Source organism: Balaenoptera borealis (assembly GCF_965194805.1).
Source record: "Balaenoptera borealis genome assembly, chromosome: 8".
Classification (NCBI taxonomy): Eukaryota; Metazoa; Chordata; class Mammalia; order Artiodactyla; family Balaenopteridae; genus Balaenoptera; species Balaenoptera borealis.
In genome coordinates, this window is record NC_138865.1 from 23,825,406 (window position 1) to 23,842,826 (window position 17,421).

Sequence of the window (17,421 nt, forward strand, 5' to 3'; positions counted from 1 at the left end):
CCTGTTGGGGTAATTGATGATGAGTGACACGGCATGAGAGCTCCCTCTACGGGCCTTCCAGACTCCAATTCTAGTTGAGGTTTCCTTTTGTTAACATTCACAGCATGTCTTATTGGCAGGAGGATTCACAATGAGGGAGAAAAGGCCACAAGACTCACCATAAAGAAGACTCAGAAATTCCTGGGTGGGTCCAAGGGAGGCACAAGGTGGCTGTAGGGTCAGCTGGTGGCCACAATGATCACGTGGTTCCATCTGATGGGTTTGCAGCTCGATGTGGAATAGTGAATAAAAGGGTCAGTTCATCCTATCAGAGAAACATGAAACTGAGATAAGCTTCCCACTGCTAGAAGCATCATGAGCCTTCAGAAAAGAACAGAGAACATGTCTAAAGGGTTTGGGAACATCAGAGCCATATCTCCTCAGAGTGGGACTCCCCAGGCTCTCCAGGTCTCAGTCCCCAACTCTCCCTCGGGGACAAAGCCTCCCCACCTCTGTCCTTGTCAGCTCACTGATCCCTAGAGGTCCTGCCTATCCCTGAGGACTTAGGTTTCCATGGAGACAGGTTGGTTGAGACCTAGTGATACAGTTGACCAGCCTGATATGCAACAGTTCCCACCACCCTGGGGCAGTTGGGCTCAGGGACACGTGGCTCTGGACCCCATGTGGAGGGTGTCCTTGCACGTCAGCTGTGCCCCAGAAGAGCCAGTAACGCCTGTAGCTGTCCAACTGATTCTCAGGGTATTTTCCTGGGAGAGCCCTTGGTCATCTGACCTCCTATCCAGGAAGCCCCGTGACTTTCTGACTGCTGCCTGTCACGCCAACAACACACCTGTGAAGGTTCTGCTCTGCATGGCCATCTGTCCACCAGGCCCCCCCTTCTAGGGACCCAGATGCTAGGACCACACACATGCTGAAGGAGTGTCCACCTGCCTAAGGTACAGACACCCCTGTATCCATCTGCATGATTTCTACTGGGAATCAACAACATTTATGGGGATTCTTTGGCCCTAAAGAACAGACCAACCTGATAGAAGCAATGCAATGATTCACAATTACCAGGGTCAATGCACATATACAGGGGCCCATAGCCCCAGATGCCCCACTCACAATTCACATGGGTGTCCCATACGTACCCACCGATGCCCAAATATTCTTGCTTCCTACATACATACATCCAAACACGCACATCAGTGGTGTGCTGGTAAGTGCTAAAAAACTCTCCGTGAAAGGTGGGAAAGACTTCACCTATGCTATCTACGTGGTATAAATATTCCCAGCATGACCAATTTCAAGCTACCCACCTGACATCACTGAACACAGAGCTGGGAAGAGATATGCACCATTGACTATCCCAGGATAGTATGAACCAGTTCCAGCACATCCCATACCTTTTCCTATGAATTTGTGCACACAATCCACTTACACCCCAAGTAGAACCCTCAACTCCCATCACAGATATATAACCAAAAGGATACCACATACACATATGTGTTTGTACATATACATATATATATATATATATCCTGAACACACACGTACATTTCTACCCTCACCCTGAATAAATACACAGACTACCTCTTACTACCTAAATTTTTACAGACAAAACCTTACTCACCCTGAATATTCACATTCCACTCTCACAACTATATATACACACACAACATGGGCCTGAAAACAAACACGTGCAACCAATATGCCATCCAGATGTACACACTGAGTACCTAAACACACAGGCTCACCAAGTACACAACTGTCTCATGTGCAACCCAAAAAAGACCCATATGCAATCCCACAGCCCTAAAATACATATACTCCAGGATTCCTGCACACACACATAACCTACACCGTCTACTGGTTTCCAAACACACAAACTAAACTCTCACATCCCCCAGAATACATACCCCAGAAGCCCCAGGAACTCAAAAACACACACAGCCACAAATAACCTATTCTTATCAAATACAGCTGACCCTTGAACAACTTGGGGGTTAGGGCGCCAACCCTCCATGCAGTGGTTCTGCATCCATGGATCGTGTAGTAGTCCTGTAGTATTTACTGGAAAAAAAATCCACTATAAGTGGACCCGTGTGGTTCAAACGTGTGTTGTTCAAGGGTCAACTGTACATATAAGTCCACCTCACTAATACTGAGAACACACAAACAAGCAACACCACTAAATTCTTCAGGCACTACATTTTGAAATAGACACATAGAGGACTCTAAGCCTCCTGATATACTCACAAATCACAAATACACACACCCACAAACTACTCATGAGTATACACCCCAAATGCTCAGACACACTCAAAACAGGAAAACACCGACAACCTCTGCAGTCTTACTAATATACATACACAATTCTCACACACCTATGGACACACACGTGCAAATATTCCCAAGCCCTGAACATACAGATCCCCTCCCAAACACTATACGTTATGCTACCTCTCCAGAATACAAGCTCCCCACCACCACCCCAACATATAAACTGTATATGTGGGGGGGGGGTGTTTATATATATATATTTCTACCCTCACCCCGAATATATAGACAGACCACCTCTTGCTCCTACCAAACACATGTATAAACACCCTAGCATTCTCCAAAGAAATACACTTTGAATACTCCTAACAACTCCATACCTTATGAACAAACTTTGATAATGCATGAACCTGATGATGGACACACACACAGATTAGAATACACAAGTAAGATACATGGAAGTGTCTCCAGCAAACCATTTATGAAACAACTTCCATATATCAAATTATCCCTAGCTATTAGGAGCCAGCTCACACATATGCAAGTACTAACAAATACCCATATCACATATTTCTAATACATAGAAATGCAATTGTCCAACTTCCCTGTAGAAACATAGAACCCCACCTCTTTATCAGATACACATATACTCACTTCCCAAAATACATAAGCTTCAGAGGCTCCTACTGAAAATTACAAATGCACAGCCTCAGCAAATATTCCTCCAAGTGGCCATGCCCCTTGAATACACACACAAACTCATTTAACACATAACTCTCCACAAGTCCCAAATGCAACCACAATTACCCAGAACACTACAAATATGCAATAATATCATCCTATATGCCCTTTGTTCCAAATACACATGCAGTACCACACTACTGGCATATACATAACCCCACATTCCCAACCTCTCACACACAATTAACTCTGCCATCTTGCAGAATACAGAATCATACAAACACGACATACCTACATATACAACATCCACCAGTCCCATAAAATAGTCACAGACTTGCCCTCTACACATCCAAATATACGTAGACAGCTCCTGAAAATGCACACACACAAACACCCCATAACCATACAACATGCCCTGAATACACAAATGATCATCCTACATTCCCCAAATATACAAAATAAACAGACTGGACACCCAAAGTAATATACACCACTATTTTTCCTGACATTGCCCTTATGCATATGCAGATAATCCTTCCAAATCCACCATTAGACACACATAAATCCCCAAATTCATGGGTGAAAAAAACACGTGTAAACATATTCCCCAAACACCTAATTACAAACACCTAACCACCAACTCCTTGAGTATGCCTGCGTCACATCTCAACACCCTCCAAGTACAACACTCACTCTTACACACTCTCACAAAAACACAGGCATGACCTCCCTTCAGACACAAACATCCACAGACAAAACCAACCCACACATTTGACTACATATCAGATTCCCACCAACCAATTAAATATGTACAGACCCCATCTATGCTTGCAAATCAATCATGATTTGACATCAGACTACAAATACATGTTTATTACCACATTCAGCAAAGTTGCTCCCATCACTGACAAAAAAATGCAGTTTGAACATAAGTGGTGATTGATGTTTTTATGATAAGAAGGAAGACACTAGTGAAACCATGAGTGTGTTCCTTCGATCTTCACTCATTTTCCAATCACCTGAGCTACACCTTTGGAACCAGATGAGGGTTTTCAACTCGCAAGAACGTCCCTCTAGCTTTTGTACTCTTCAGAACGCGCGGCCTAGAACGGCACCTGTTTAATAGCTCACACACACTACTTACCCCCCACTGTAGGCCCCGCAATCACTGAACCCTTCATGCAGCCGGCTCCCCAGTGGTGCCAATAACCCTGGGGTAAACCCCTCAAGGGAATCGAGCTCTATGGGGGCGTGAATCCACATTGTGGGGAGTCTCCTTACACGGACAAGGGCACAAACAACCCACAGGGTGAACAACAGCGCAGAGCGGTGACACCTGAGGGGTGAAAAGTCCCCATACCCCTTACCTCAGGGTTCCTGGAATTGACTCTCGAGGCCGCCATGACAGGCCCCGCCCCCGCCGGACGGCCGTTGGGGCCCCACCCTCCGCGCTCGCGCATGCGCTCCTGTCTTCCGGAGCCGACTGCCCCAACAGATGCCAGGAACCGTGGGAGGACGGCGGTCCGCGTGCCCGAGAGCCCCGCCCCCGTGGGCGTGCGCAGGCGTGCAGGCGCGGGGCACGCGGGCATCTGGTCCTGCAGCTCTCTGCCAGAGAGGAGAGAGGTGGAGTGTCGGGCACGCTGCGGAGCGTCCCTGGCGACACTCCTCGCCGGGAACCTTCGTGACGGTCTCTTCTTAAAACCAGCTCTTGTGAGATGTGCACTCCTGATTTTTATACTGCACACGTGAAACCCATGCACTTAGCTACAAATAGTTCTGGAGAGCTCCGCTCTAAGCACAGTAGCCTCAAATTGGGGCAAGTGCTTTCATGCCCTTTGGACTGCAGTTCCTTGGTTCTTGTTTATGCCTTTCAAAAAACAGTAGGTCCTTTTTCCTAGCAAGCCTGAAGTTTCCGTTAAAGAACAATTCTAGCAAAGAATTCAGACCTGGGAAACACTCTTAAGATACTGTCTCCTGACTCCGTTCCTAGAGTTTTTCCAAACGCATTTACTCTACTAGAATATTTTTTCTCAGTGTATTTAATACATGGAGGTTTTTCAATAAATGTTGATTCACAGGTGTTTCCTTTGTACGGTTTTTTTTTTTTTATAAATAACTTTGAGAGAGAGTGGACAATCTGGGCCAATTTCAGCACAACAGGTAGTATGGGAACAATTTTACTTTCCCTCCCTCCTTTTTTGTAATCTCTTGCAGACTTTCAGTCGGCATTAAAAACAACAACAACAACAAAAATAGTAGCGGGATCAACTTACTGACCTGACTTTGTAATACTTCCCAAAGAAACTTCAATCATCAGATCCTCTTTCTGGTCAATTGCAAGATTAGAGCATTTCTCACTCAACAGGATGCCTCTGAAGACCCCTCACATCTAACAGCACTAAGCGCCTCCAAGTGCACAGACTTGAAAACTCCACAAGACACAAACATGGTATCTCTTCGTTTCTTTAATGTTTTGTGATTGAGTGGAAGATGAACTGTCTTCTGAGGCTTGTGATGCATGTCCAGAGTTGTTTTTCTCAGTAGTCAATGCCTGCCCGCAGCCTCTGTGCAGGAATAGTCAGAGATCATGATCCAAAGGACTTTTAGATACTCCCTTCTGTGACTGCTCTTCCCAAATTACATTTGGGCTAATTTGATTATCTCTGTCCCTGGGGTGTAGGATTTTGAAGTATTACAAAAGTGATTGCAGAATTGGGACTGGCTAATTTTTGCACAGTGCAATTTTTGTATCAGTGGCCTTGAGAAGAGTCCTTCAAATACTGTATCAGAATTATGAGTGAGAATCTTGTAAATAATTGGTTGAATGACTGAACAAAGGGAGGAAGCAACAAGGAAGCCTGCCTTTCTCGAGTGCCTGGGTACAATATTTTGCCTCACCATCCCTCTAGTATGAAGTTATTGGTTGAAAATCATATGAGTTTTCCTTCATTGTAAAAGCTCCAGTACTGAGCGATATTCCCAAACTGTTTATTTTTTTCAGTCCCCGACAGGAGTTTCTTTAGATATAAAGTTCATTTAGAAACTTTATGTCTAAAGTTTCTTTAGATATAAAGTTTCACCATGATGTTGCTTGAAATATTCTCACCTTATCTTCTCATCTTCTTCTGAGTCAGTTTTTCCTGACAAGGGGCAAGGAACTTCTTAAGCACCAACAGGAGTCTTTTTCACACTGTGGAACAGTCCTTCTAAACCTCTGTTTCCTTCCCCAACACCCCACAATCAGTTGGAGTTCTACTGCAGCTACAGCAGTGAAAGAATCTCGTCTCGCAAGAGATTTGGTTGCCATCCTCTGAGGTTTTCAGCCTTCATCTCCCTTGACAACTTTCCTAACAGTCCTCTCTTCTCACAACACAAAACACGAATACTCTTTCATATCATTTTGATAGTGGTAAACTGACTGACATGGATTCTCAATATGAAAATAATAATCAAACAAGTTTTGTAAAAGGAATGCTACCATGATTCCCATGCAGATGGGGCCATATGCAACGATGAGCCTAGACTGTAAAGAGCAAGTGTATGTAATGCAGACAGGAAATTAACAAACTTGTAAGCAGGGCTTGCAGGCTAGGATTTAGATGGAAGTGGGCTTGTCTGAATGGGGATTGGACACTGGTGGATAAACTCTTGGCATTGTGTCAAGGTGCACATCCATCTCATGGGTAGTAGACTTTTAACACCTAGAAAAACCAGGGCTCTAGGATGTTTAGTCCCTTTAACATAAGGAAAGAGAAGAAGATTTTCTGCCTTCTTGTTCCTTACTTCTATCCTTACCCCTACTAAGCCAAGATGTTCAGTGCTATATGATGGCTCTTCCAAATCCATTTCATCCAAAGAGCCTGCAGATTTTGTGTATGTTTACAGTTGTGTTTTCTGTTGGAGCCAAGGTGCACACTTGAGTCTCATCACTCCAAGTTCTCTTTCTCATAAGGATGAGTAACTGATAATAGCTTAGTATGTTCTGATTTTTTGGTAGTGTTGCCAGATAAAATACAGATTTCGAGTTAAATGTAAATTTCAGATAAACAGGGAAAGAATTTGCAGTAAAACTATGTCCAAAATGTTGCATGGGACAAAGTTGTACTAAAAATGAATTCATTGTTTATGTGAAATTCAAAAGTCAAATTCAGTTAGGCATTTGTTACTTTTCTTTACTAGATCGAGCCACCCTATTCTTTCAGGTGCTTTGAAATTTAAGAGACTAGAAAGTCTTGTTCTAGGAATCTAGTGCAGAAACAGAGGAGCCACGATACCCGTACAAAGACAATCATTGGAAATATCCTCAGATATATTGGAACATATATGAATTTTCAACTAGAAAAAAAATGAAGGCATTTTAAAAAAGAAAACAGATTGCCTTCGTTTTTAGTTGCATGACGTATCTCTGGGAAGATTTTAGTGAAAGAGATAACACTGGTTTCCTCCGGGAAAGAGGATTGGGTTGACAGGGGAAAGAGGTGGGAGGAGGACTCGCCACTGCATATTCCAATTTGCACAATTTAATTTTGAACCATGAGAAGGTGTTGCTCGCTCAAAATATTATACTAAAATCATTTAAAAGGTAAAAAACTAAATGTTTTACAACCATGGAATACTATGAGAAAGACATTTAGTGAATTCTGGTCTTGGACATGGGGGCTGCATGACGGTTTTTTGATGGACAGGGGCTTTCCAGCACAAAGGATCATTAGTAAGGCTGGTCCTGCTGGATGTTGGTTGGAGCACAAGGACCAGTCCCTTAGGAGTGATGTACATACAGCAGTCAAAGACACTGGATCTGCTGAGACAATCCTAATTTCAAATACTCAGTTCCATGTGGCCATAAATACCCAAGTGTTTATCAGACTAACAGTTCTGAATTTTGTTCAGAAAGTCTAGTCTCTGTTGAAGTAAGTCAAGAGCCAGGTAGGAAGCAGAGTGTGTTGAGGGACACAAAACTAGGTTGATGGAAAAAGAAGTGAAAGGAAGGGACCATCAAGTCCAACCTCGGTGCCGTGAATCAAAGAAACAGTCTATAACCTGCGTAAAGAGGCACATGCCAATTGTGTTGCCACTGTGTGAGGTGGAAGGAACTTCCGGTTCTTGCCTACCTGCCAGAGCCCTCGTGGAATGTCTCCCCACCCCCACCCTACCCAGACCCACGTGCCCTCTGCCCCTCCCCCACTGCAGAATGTTTCAGCCACATTCTACTGTTATGACTCAAACGTGCCCCTCCTTCAGTTGGATCCTGAGCGTCTGTTGAAGCAGGTCACTCTCTGGGTCCTGGTCTTGACTTTTCTCATTGAGGCTACCAGGCAGCAGTAGTCCGTGCCCAAGCCTGCAGGATGGCTTCAGAAGGAGGTAAGCCTATAGGCTGGGGGTGTGTTCTCAGAGACCCTGCCATCCCTCACATGCTTCGGGTTCACACGTGATACCTCACGTTGGGCACACAGTTGGACTGAAGTAGAGGGAGAAGAGAGCCCTGGACACACGAGGACATTTCACCTGGGGAGACTGGGGAGCCTGAAGGAACCTGAGACTGCACTGGGGAGGAGGGGTCATTGGAGGCGGATCAAGAGGAATTGCCCTGGCTATGGAGAAAGGATGGCAGCAGGCAGGTTGATTCTTTCTAGAAGGGAGACAAGCCACTTTGAAACATGTGTGTAAGGATATGTGTGATGTCCTGGTGGTGACACAGGGAGGGTCATGAGGAAAGCCTAGACCTGTCTTGTGTTCCTGAGGCACCTGAAGCTTGCCTCACCATATCTTTCTAAGGGATTTGAACAGGAGCATACTGTATCTAAGGGGGCCGTGGGGAGAGATGGTCTTGGTGAGAAAACTATTCAGTGGGGCTGTGTGTGGCCACACCTGCAGTGAAGTGTCCTCTCCGAGAGCTAGGCAGGAGGTTACTCTAACTGCCGCAGCCCACACCTCGTCCACTCCTGCCAGCCCAGAGCTCACTTCTCAGTTCAGGCAACTGTTGCTTGGGATTCAACAGGGGATGGGCAACCGTGTAACTTCAGCCAAGAGAGGGCTCAGGTTCCTGAGTTGTTCTGAATTGTTCTTCCTTTTGTGGAATCGCAGTTCTTCAGACTTACTTCATCTCATCCAGTATCTCATGGTGGACCCTCAGGCTGCCTTGAGAGGAAGAGTTTGTTCATATTTCCTGTCACTCCTTCATGGACAGGGGACAGATGTGGAGTGGGGTTGTTTCGGGTGGATTGTCTGTGAAGGCTGCTTCCTCTTTTAAAGGGGGAAGGAGTGTAGCCCAGGGGCAGGAAGACGATCTTCTGTGTTATTATTACACGTCCTATGACACCTGTTCTGATTAATTAGGTGCACCGTGGTGTGTACCTTGTTCTCCTGAACAGGGATGTGTTCCAGACAATTTGATCGCCATGGCAACTGGCTTATGCCTGCTTCTCAGATTGTCTTTCCGTTATTGGGAGCTGGAAGGGGAAGGACCACAGGCGGTCTGTACTCCCATGACCAATGTAACATGACAATTCCCTGGCCCTTGTTTAATCCTCTGCAGCCATCACTGGCTGTGAAATGACAGAATCTAAGGGACACGTGCCTACTTCTCACACACCACCACCCCCACCCCCGCCTCCTAGGAACAGAACACCTGAGTGATGACAGTGACTCTGGGCACTGGGAAGGGGGTGGCAGGACGTGGCCCATGTTACGTGTCTGCTGTGGGTTGTTCTGAGATGCAGGTGCATTCTGGGCCAATGTTATGGGTTTGTATCGGGATTCCATTAGAGAGATATTTTCCAGCATTTTGTTTTGTTTTGTGAGGCTAGGAAAGAAAGAGGGGATTTCTACTGAGCATCAGGAAAAGGAGGACTGAGGAGGAGGTGGGACCCTAATATTTTACACAATACCTGTCCACAAAGGGCCTTTGGGTGCCTAGAACTTACCTTGGAGAAGGTCCCTACCTGCTAGTACGCCGGCTGAGGGGCATTTCTCACAGAGCGGATGTCCACACAGTTCCAGGTCTTGGGAGACAGCCTGTGAGGCTTAGGTGCCAGGGGGTGCCTTAGGGAGGCTCTCCAAGTCAGTGCTTGCTGAGGCGATTTCTTCTCGGCAGACAGGGTTCAGGGACCTTGGTGGATGGGCGCGGGGTCACCAGTGGAATAACTCTCAACTGGAGGTCAGGGCATGAAAATCACTTGAAGACATTTGCACGCTGCACAGTTTCCCTTGTCCAAGTGTCCCTCACCTGTGGAGATTTACACTCTGATGCCACAGAAAGCCTCAGTCCCACTTGCCCATTCTCCTCCTCCATTCACTCCTTTCCTTTGCCTCAACAGCATCTCCAGTGCTGGGAACGGATGTGACCATGAACCCCGGTGCCTCCTTGTCTACTTTCACGGCAGTGCCCTTCCCTCCACCCATTCCTGGCGCCCAGCACCGGCCACCCTGGCAGCAGCACTTGCCACCTCCCATCACCCCAGCATTCCCTGCTGGCAGCAGCCTGCTGCTGCCAGCTTTCCCCAGGACGCCTTTGGTGGCTAATGGTGGCCGTGGCCCCAGTGCCCCTGGGGCTTGCAACCTCACTGTCCAAGTCAGGTCACAAGGGAGGACACTGCAGGCCCCCCAGACTCAGACCTTTGTCGTTACTCAGGCCCCCCTCAACTGGAGCGCTCCAGGGGCCCTTAGCAGGAGTGCTGCATGTCCTGCCCCCGTATTCTTAGCAACCCCTGTGATGGGGACCGTTGTGACTGCTGCAGCTGTTGGAGTTAGTCAGGCTGGCAAGGGAGGCTGGACCCCAGGCTTTCCTCCTCAAGCTCCACCACCAGCTGCCCAGCTGGCCCCTATCATTCGCCCAGTGAACTATGGGCCATGGCCACATGGCACTTCCAGGGAGGGCCGCCTGGCCACCAACCAGTCCAACGCCTCGCAGGATGGCTCCTCTAACACCCAGAGAGAGTACAGTAACTTCCTAAGTAGGCAGCACATCAAGCCCCTGGCCCGGAGATACTTTTGCCTGAGTCGTGATGCAGAAGATTTTTCCTGCTTTCTCATGTGAGTGAACGCTCAGGGGGTCCTGAGCTTATGGGAGCTTTTAGATAAAGAGGAACTGGGGATGGACTCGCACGTTAGGTTTCTAGGGATACTGGAAGGAAGGTGTGAGGGCGATGTCCATGCTATGAGAGGGCACATTGTCGGTCACATGGGTGGGCCTGCCAGTCCGTGACATCAGGACTGAAATGTGCCCTATCTCAACGGGCCCCACCACCCTGTGAGTCTGGCCAGCTTGCTCTTCCATGATTCTCATGGTAATATGGACTGAAGACTTGCAGTCAGAGAGGGTCGTGGTGTAAGGTGAGGAGCCCAGGAGTGGATGCCGCACTCTCCTGTGGTGCCGTGTCCTTCATACAGGACTTGAGCGTACATGGCCAGGGGAGCTCACTTCAGAGGAGGGGGAGGAGCGCGGGGCCCAGGAGAGCGCTTTATGCATGCCTCCACTTCGTTGTGGAGAATTCCACGAGGAACAGGGTGATGGTAGAGCTCTCCTAAGGGCGTGGGCTCTCTCCCACTAGAGTTGTGAGCCTGGCAGGCATTTCCATCCTAAACCTCCGGTCCCTGGTAAAAAGGGGACAATTACACTTCACTCAGAGGACTGTGCCGAAGACTCCTTGGGCTAATCTATGAAGTGTGAGCAGATTGCTTGGCACATGCCATGCCTCATTGATGATGATGAATTTTATTATGAAAATGCAGCCTTGAGGAGGAAAAGAGCTCCCAAAGGCACAATGTCCCAGCTCTAGCCTGGGAGTGGATGGTCATCCTTGAGTGAGTATGAGGCGGTGACAGCAGTGGCCGGGAAGGCTTGTCGTTGCCCTCCCAGACGCCCGCCTCTCACCCTCCTGTTGCTCAGTCATTCTGGGTTGAGTGATGTGTGGTCCACATGGGCGGGTGGGCTCAGGCAGGTGGGGGCTGGGCTGGGCCCGGAGACTGACCCTGAGGGCTTACAGCCCAGTGCTTCGATCCGTGGCCCGCCTGAATCCCACCATGCCGCTGGAGGAGGGACTGCGGAGGGCCGTGCAGGAATGGTGGCGCTTGAGCAACCTTGACCGGATGATCCACTATGAGATGGCGGAAAAGTGAGTCAGCGTCCTGGGCCCAGGGGCTGCGTGGAGGGTGAGGCGAGTGGGTGAGGGCAGGGTCTGGCCGTGGGGGTGCTCATCAGAGAGGACAGAGGAGAAGGGCTGTCACCCAGCACAGGGTCCCCGCAGCACAGGGGCCCTACTGTCCCCCGGAAACCCCGCCCTCACCTTGAGAGTTTCAGACTTCTGTCCTTCCTCCACCAGGAGCTCTGCCTTCCCCTGATTTTGACCTACCCTTGCCTTGACATGAAGGTCTCAGGACGGGGCAGGGTGAAGCTGTGAGTCCAGTAGGGGTCCAACTCCGGCCATATGGGCTGGGCCGGGGAAAGAGCTCCACCCGCCAGCCTGCTGCTTCCTTAGTGGTGGGCGGCTGGCGGCCACTTAACATAGATTTGGGACCACCTCTCCTCATGAAAAGTGTCCTGAGTGGGTACCCTGGCATCCCTGAAGAGGCTGGGGAAGCCAGCTGTCGTCGGCCCAAGGGTCTCCGGCCCTTCCAGTGTTTGCTCCATGGTAATCCCCTTGGTGTAAGAAACAAAAGCAAACAAACGAGCGCCTCTCAGAGGAAGGGAAGGCCTCTCCTCTAAGCTCAGCATCCACATCGTCCAGCCTCTCCTGGGCCCTGTCTCCAGGTCTATGTTCCAGGACTCTCAGTCCTAGCCCAGTGTCCTGGATTCGGGCAAGGACCCCTGTGGGGAACACATGCCTGTTCCAGCCTCTGGCTGTCAGCCCTTCATGTGGTTCTGGATGGGGACGGGGGCATGAGGAGGGTGCCCCCTGGGTCAGCCATGTGTCCCGTTGACCTGGTTCAATTCAGCGACCTGGGTCTATGCTGTTGCATGCCCTCCAGTGCTGGTGAGGCAGGAAGGGTCCCAGATCTTGTTATCACTTCCAGGAGCAGCTCTCTGCTGTGGACAGCACCTCACAGGGCCTTGACGGCCCCAAGGCACATCCTCTCCCAGTGCCTCATTCTTGGCTGCCTCTGTTGGGCTCCAGAACCCAGGCCTTTTTCTCAGGGTGGCCTGTGCCTCCGTCACCCCCCAGGTTCATGGAATTTGCGGCCGAGGAGGAGACGCACATTCAGCATTTGCAGTGGATGCAGTGCGCGCAGGACCTGCCTCCTCCAGCCCCACCGAAGCTGGATCCTCGGGGGCCCCCAGCCCCGAAAGTGCGCCTTCAGCCAGGCAACCAGCTTCCCACTGGAGCTGAAGGCACAGGTAACAGGGGCCTAGGGTTGGCCACCGTCCCCATGTGGATCCTTTTCTTTCAAGACAGGGGCATTGGTCTTTCAACCAAAACAGCCACCGAGGCGGGGGGTGGGGGGGTGGGGTCTCAGCTGCCCCTTGTCACTACGGGGTATTGACTTGGTCAGTTTTGTAACTCCTCTCACACCTCCCTGTCAAAGGACCCCACACGAAGTCTGCCTAAGAAGTGGGCTTGATGGGGAGACCCCTAGAAAATTGGAGGTTCCCCACTTCCTTACTTGTGACTCTCTTAGATGACCCCCTAACCTCCCCTCTCCAACTGTGCATGAGGCTTCAGATGGTCCTGACCCCTCCCACACCCACATCAACGCCCCCCAAACAATGCCCTCACCAACGTGCGCTCGGTGGTCAGGAGGTGGACCGGGAGTCCCTCACCTTCCTTCCCTTCCTCCTGCTCTGCCTCAGCCTGTGCTCCCAGGATGTCCGGCCCCAGGGCCCAGCCCTCGCACCCGAAGCCACACAGATCCCAGCGGACCCCGGAGCCCAAGGCGCCCAAGGAGATTCCCCCTGAGACTGTGAGGGAGTATGTGGACAGGATGGAGGCGCTGGTGGGGCCCGTCCACTCAGCCAGAGGCAAGTCACATGCAGAATGTGGAAAGGACGGAAATGAGCTGAAGCAGGAAGAGGACGACACCTGCTTGGACCCGTGTCTCTTGAGCTACATTGACGAGCTGCGTTCCCGGGAAGACTCTGTCACCAAGGTAGGCTGGGCCTGGAGCCTGGGGTCTACAAGATGCCAGGGCATGGAACTCTCAGCACCCAAGATCTGGGTTCTGCTCAGGCCGATGGGACTTAAGCTCAGCTCCTTGTTCCTGAGCCCGGTGTTAGGGGAGGTTTACGCAGATGTATGTGTGTATATGTTTGTGTCTGTGTGTATGCCTTTGTGTGTCTGTGTATGTGCATCTGTATATGTGCTCTTTTGTGTGTGACTGTGTATGTGCATGTTTGTGTGTGTGTGTGTGTGTGTGTGCTGACCATCCCCGCCTTGTGGAGGAGAGTGGGGGTGGGTCTCTGCTTTTCACTTTCCCTCCTGGTCTTCTTGTGTCACAGGCCACTCCTGGCCAAGGATGCTCACAGCCTCTTCTTTCTGTCCCAGGTGGAGGCAGTCATTCACCCTCGATCCCTGGCAGAACTGTTTTCCCCAGACCCACAGCTGGATCTCTTGGCCCTTGCTGAGGAGCTGAAGCAGGAGGAAGGACTCACCCCTGAAGAAGTGAGCCAGGGGAGGGAGAGGGACACTTAGGGAGCCAGGGGACTCCAGGGGAGGGGGGACCCCAGGTGATCCAGGGGACAGGGGAAACCAGGTGGCCCAGGGGAGCCAGAGGAGGGAGGGATCGCAGGTAGAACAGGGGAGACAAGGGACACCCAGGAAGACCAGGGCACGGAGGGACCCCAGCGAGCAGGGGAGAGGTAGGGCCCCAGAACAGGAGGCCCACATGGCTCTGTCCGTCCCTTCCGTGCCTCGGAGGCCTGGCATGGGGAAGGGCCCTCTCTGGGGCGGGTGCAGCGCAGGGTGATAGGAAGGAGAGGATGGGGAGCCGGGAGCGGAGGGAAGGACACACAGCTGGGAATAAGGTGCAGGAGGATGGCAGGAATGCCACCGTGTCTGTATTTGGAGTCTAGTCCTGGGGTCACCCGTCCCCTCCTCCCCCCCAGGGCCATTGTCCCACTGCCCAGTGCTCCTCCTCTCACACGTGCGAGTGGAGCTGTCACTGTCCTCCTCCCTCCTACCAGCTGGTGCAGAAACAACTCCTGGACTTGAAAGAGGACGACGGTGGGCCGGCAGCCCCGAGCCACAGTGCACCCGGAATGGGCTCAAGTCCATCTGAGTCCCACGCCGGCCAAGATGCCCAGAGGCACGACCAAGACCGCCATCGAGGGGTCAGTGATGAAGCCTGCCCACCAGAGATTGATTGTGAGGCTCTTCATAGGCCCATCCGAACAGACACTGGCCCGTTCGTGCTCAGAGTCTTTGTTCCCTCTCGAGGACGTCAGGCTGGCAAGGGAGGCTGGACCCCAGGCTTTCCTCCTCAAGCTCCACCACCAGCTGCCCAGCTGACCCCTATCATTCGCCCAGTGAACTCTGGGCCATGGCCACATGGCACTTCCAGGGAGGGCCGCCTGGCCACCAACCAGTCCAACGCCTCGCAGGATGGCTCCTCTAACACCCAGAGAGAGTACAGTAACTTCCGACGTTGGCAGCACATCAAACCCCTGGCCCTGAGACACTTTCGCCTGAGTCCTGATGCAGAAGCTTTCTCCTGCTTTCTCATGTGAATGCACGCTCAGGGGGTCCTGAGCTTATGGGAGCTTTTAGATAAAGAGGAACTGGGGATGGACTCGCACGTTAGGTTTCTAGGGATACTGGAAGGAAGGTGTGAGGGCGATGTCCATGCTATGAGAAGGCACGTTGTCGGTCACATGGGTGGGCCTGCCAGTCCGTGACATCAGGACTGAAATGTGCCCTATCTCAACGGGCCCCACCACCCTGTGAGTCTGGCCAGCTTGCTCTTCCATGATTCTCATGGTAATATGGACTGAAGACTTGCAGTCAGAGAGGGTCGTGGTGTAAGGTGAGGAGCCCAGGAGTGGATGCCGCACTCTCCTGTGGTGCCGTGTCCTTTCATACAGGACTTGAGCGTACATGACCAGGGGAGGTCACTTCAGAGGAGGGGGAGGAGCGCGGGGCCCAGGAGAGCGCTTTATGCATGCCTCCACTTCGTTGTGGAGAATTCCACGAGGAACAGGGTGATGGTAGAGCTCTCCTAAGGGCGTGGGCTCTCTCCCACTAGAGTTGTGAGCCTGGCAGGCATTTCCATCCTAAACCTCCGGTCCCTGGTAAAAAGGGGACAATTACACTTCACTCAGAGGACTGTGCCGAAGACTCCTTGGGCTAATCTATGAAGTGTTAGCAGATTGCTTGGCACATGCCATGCCTGATTGATGATGATGATTTTTATCATGAAAATGCAGCCTTGAGGAGGAAAAGAGCTCCCCAAGGCACAATGTCCCAGCTCTAGCCTGGGAGTGGATGGTCATCCTTGAGTGAGTGTGAGGCGGTGACAGCAGTGGCCGGGAAGGCTTGTCTTTGCCCTCCCAGACGCCCGCCTCTCACCCTCCTGTTGCTCAGTCATTCTGGGTTGAGCGATGTGTGGTCCACATGGGCGGGTGGGCTCAGGCAGGTGGGGGCTGGGCTGGGCCCGGAGACTGACCCCGAGGGCTTACAGCCCAGTGCTTCGATCCGTGGCCCGCCTGAATCCCACCATGCCGCTGGAGGAGGGACTGCGGAGGGCCGTGCAGGAATGGCGGCGCTTGAGCAACCTTGACCGGATGATCTACTACGAGATGGCCGAAAAGTGAGTCAGCGTCCTGGGCCCAGGGGCTGCGTGGAGGGTGAGGCGAGTGGGTGAGGGCAGGGTCTGGCCGTGGGGGTGCTCATCAGAGAGGACAGAGGAGAAGGGCTGTCACCCAGCACAGGGGCCCCGCAGCCCAGGGGCCCTACTGTCCCCCGGAAACCCCGCCCTCACCTTGAGCGTTTGAGACTTCTGTCCTTCCTCCACCAGGAGCTCTGCCTTCCCCTGATTTTGACCTACCCTTGCCTTGACATGAAGGTCTCAGGACGGGGCAGGGTGAAGCTGTGAGTCCAGTAGGGGTCCAACTCCGGCCATATGGGCTGGGCCGGGGAAAGAGCTCCACCCGCCAGCCTGCTGCTTCCTTAGTGGTGGGCGGCTGGCGGCCACTTAACATAGATTTGGGACCACCTCTCCTCATGAAAAGTGCCCTGAGTGGGTACCCTGGCATCCCTGAAGAGGCTGGGGAAGCCAGCTGTCGTCGGCCCAAGGGTCTCCGGCCCTTCCAGTGTTTGCTCCATGGTAATCCCCTTGGTGTAAGAAACAAAAGCAAACAAACGAGCGCCTCTCAGAGGAAGGGAAGGCCTCTCCTCTAAGCTCAGCATCCACATCGTCCAGCCTCTCCTGGGCCCTGTCTCCAGGTCTATGTTCCAGGACTCTCAGTCCTAGCCCAGTGTCCTGGATTCGGGCAAGGACCCCTGTGGGGAACACATGCCTGTTCCAGCCTCTGGCTGTCAGCCCTTCATG

The 17,421-nt window shown here is 51.3% G+C and overlaps 1 protein-coding gene and 1 pseudogene across 6 annotated transcripts in view; one reads left to right on the forward strand and one right to left on the reverse strand.

Annotated features, from left to right (window-relative positions):
* Nucleotides 1-4,403, reverse strand: part of LOC309633719 (contactin-associated protein-like 3) — a 257,758-nt gene extending 253,355 nt beyond the window's left edge. For 2 of the 5 annotated variants that reach the window (XM_082402938.1, XM_082402936.1), the window contains exons 1-2: nucleotides 4,311-4,403; nucleotides 159-304 (exon numbers count right to left, since the gene is read on the reverse strand). In XM_082402938.1, the coding sequence (XP_082259064.1) occupies nucleotides 159-252 (94 nt within the window). In that variant the 5' untranslated portion in view covers nucleotides 253-304; nucleotides 4,311-4,403. Of the gene's footprint in view, nucleotides 1-157; nucleotides 1,154-4,310 lie in introns of those variants that run through there. The other 3 variants (XM_082402932.1, XM_082402937.1, XM_082402941.1) reach the window with 3 other exon arrangements.
* Nucleotides 4,404-9,924: 5,521 nt separating this feature from the next.
* LOC309633800 (NUT family member 2G pseudogene) lies at nucleotides 9,925-10,978 on the forward strand (annotated as a pseudogene). The gene is made up of 2 exons: nucleotides 9,925-9,959; nucleotides 10,198-10,978. The product of its transcript is annotated as an NUT family member 2G pseudogene (transcript).
* The last annotated feature ends 6,443 nt before the right edge of the window (nucleotides 10,979-17,421 follow it).